This window comes from Trachymyrmex cornetzi, unplaced genomic scaffold, assembly GCF_001594075.2.
Source record: "Trachymyrmex cornetzi isolate Tcor2-1 unplaced genomic scaffold, Tcor1.1 C3916429, whole genome shotgun sequence".
Classification (NCBI taxonomy): domain Eukaryota; kingdom Metazoa; phylum Arthropoda; class Insecta; order Hymenoptera; family Formicidae; genus Trachymyrmex; species Trachymyrmex cornetzi.
The window spans coordinates 1-1,638 of record NW_017295273.1 but is presented as its reverse complement, the minus strand read 5'-3'; the positions used below and the strand labels follow the sequence as shown (position 1 = coordinate 1,638).

The window sequence follows — 1,638 nt, the reverse complement described above, 5'->3', positions numbered from 1 at the left end:
ATATAGAAACAGAAAAGGATACTTCTCCTTAAATGTTCAGGTATTTTTGTTAAAATAAAGTTCTATTAAATATATATATGTTGAAAAGAAAAAAGGCAATTATGTTTTATTTAAATTAATTTTTTATTGATATTATGTTTTATTTATGTTATACTTATATACAAATCTTCTATTACATTTAAATATATTTTAATACACACATATAAATTTATTTTATTAATGTGTATTCTTATTTATTATTATATATTTTTTTATTCATGTTTATTTTTATTTACGTTTATATTTGTAGGCTGTTGTTGGTCCTCGTACAGAATTTTTAGATATAGTTCCCGAATGGCCAGGAAGAGAACATGATAGCCGAATCTTCCAAAATTCAAGGATATATATGCGATATAGACAACAAGCACTAGACGGAATGCTCGTTGGAGATGGTGGATATCCGGCTTTACCGTTTTTACTTACACCAATTGCTAATCCTATAACCGATGAAGAAATACGGTTTGACATTTTATAACTATAATTATATACTATAAAATTTGAAATAAATTGTTTTTATAACATGAAAAAGGAATCAAAGATTGAAGTTTTCAAAACAGTTTTTCATAGTGTGTACATATTTTTGTCATAATTAACAATAACATTCTGTTTAAATTATTCATTTATAACATTAAATTTTAAATTTTCTTATCTTATTATAATTACATATAATATCATTATAATTAAATATTGATAATAATTACTAAAATAATATTACGTGATTCTCATTAATGATAATTAAAAAAAATTTATTACAGTTATAATATAATTCATGGTAGAACAAGAAGAATCGTCGAGAGAACTTTTGGCATATGGAAAATCAGATTCCCTTGTTTGTCTAGAGGACTAAGTACGAAATTATTAACATCAACAACAATTGTTGTGGCATGTGCCGTACTTCATAATCTATCATTAATCTTAAATGATAATTTAGAAGAAGAAGAAATAGAAGATGGAAATATTAATGAGGAAGTTCCAGTAGCTGAGCTTCAATGGCAAGCTGGTGATGGTTTTATTGTGCGAAATGCATTAATTGAGAGGCTGTTTAGATAAAAGGAAAAAGATTGTTCCAATTGCAATAGAATTAAGATATTGTTATAGTTTGCTATTTTTATATATAAATTAATTCACTACAATTCAATTATGTACAGAGTGTAAAATAAAAATTGGATTCTTTTTAAATTTATAATGGATTTTTATTTTAAATATAAGGTACGCAATGTAAGATTGAAAGTATATTCATTTATTAAATAATTTGATACATTCGTGAAATCATTTGAAAAAATTAAAATAAAAACATTGTTACAACAAAGGTATTACAAACGGAACGAATTATATTTAACACAATTTTCACATGAAAATATGAAATATACCAAAATGAGGACAAATAATATCTGGAGACACAATAGTCTCTCAGTGCTAAGCTAAGTTATCTTACTATACCTAATAACTTAAAACTTCAAATAAAAATTGCATCTTTATAAACTAGATAAACAAATTTTCATTGTTTTAAACAAAACTAAACTAATATATTTGTATATATAACACATGTGTGTTTTAATAATTTGAATCGTAGTAACAGTAAATATTAAATGCAAAACT

The 1,638-nt window shown here is 23.7% G+C and overlaps 1 protein-coding gene across 1 annotated transcript; it reads left to right on the top strand.

The window, feature by feature from the left end:
• The first annotated feature begins 6 nt into the window (after nucleotides 1–6).
• LOC108765502 (putative nuclease HARBI1) lies at nucleotides 7–1,183 on the top strand. Its single transcript, XM_018514292.1, has 4 exons — nucleotides 7–40; nucleotides 290–498; nucleotides 795–886; nucleotides 971–1,183. Exons 2-4 carry the CDS (start codon nucleotides 386–388, stop codon nucleotides 1,087–1,089), a joined length of 324 nt encoding a protein of 107 aa, XP_018369794.1. The 5' UTR covers nucleotides 7–40; nucleotides 290–385; the 3' UTR covers nucleotides 1,090–1,183.
• The last annotated feature ends 455 nt before the right edge of the window (nucleotides 1,184–1,638 follow it).

What these genes read in the sequence shown, in the direction of transcription:
- LOC108765502 (XM_018514292.1), top strand. Translation starts at nt 386, where the DNA reads ATGCGATATAGACAACAAGCACTAGACGGAATGCTCGTTGGAGATGGT. An exon ending in ATAACCGATGAAGAAATACG is followed by an intron (nt 499 to 794) that starts GTTTGACATTTT and finishes AATTTATTACAG; the next exon opens with TTATAATATAATTCATGGTA. An exon ending in TTGTTTGTCTAGAGGACTAA is followed by an intron (nt 887 to 970) that starts GTACGAAATTAT and finishes ATGATAATTTAG; the next exon opens with AAGAAGAAGAAATAGAAGAT.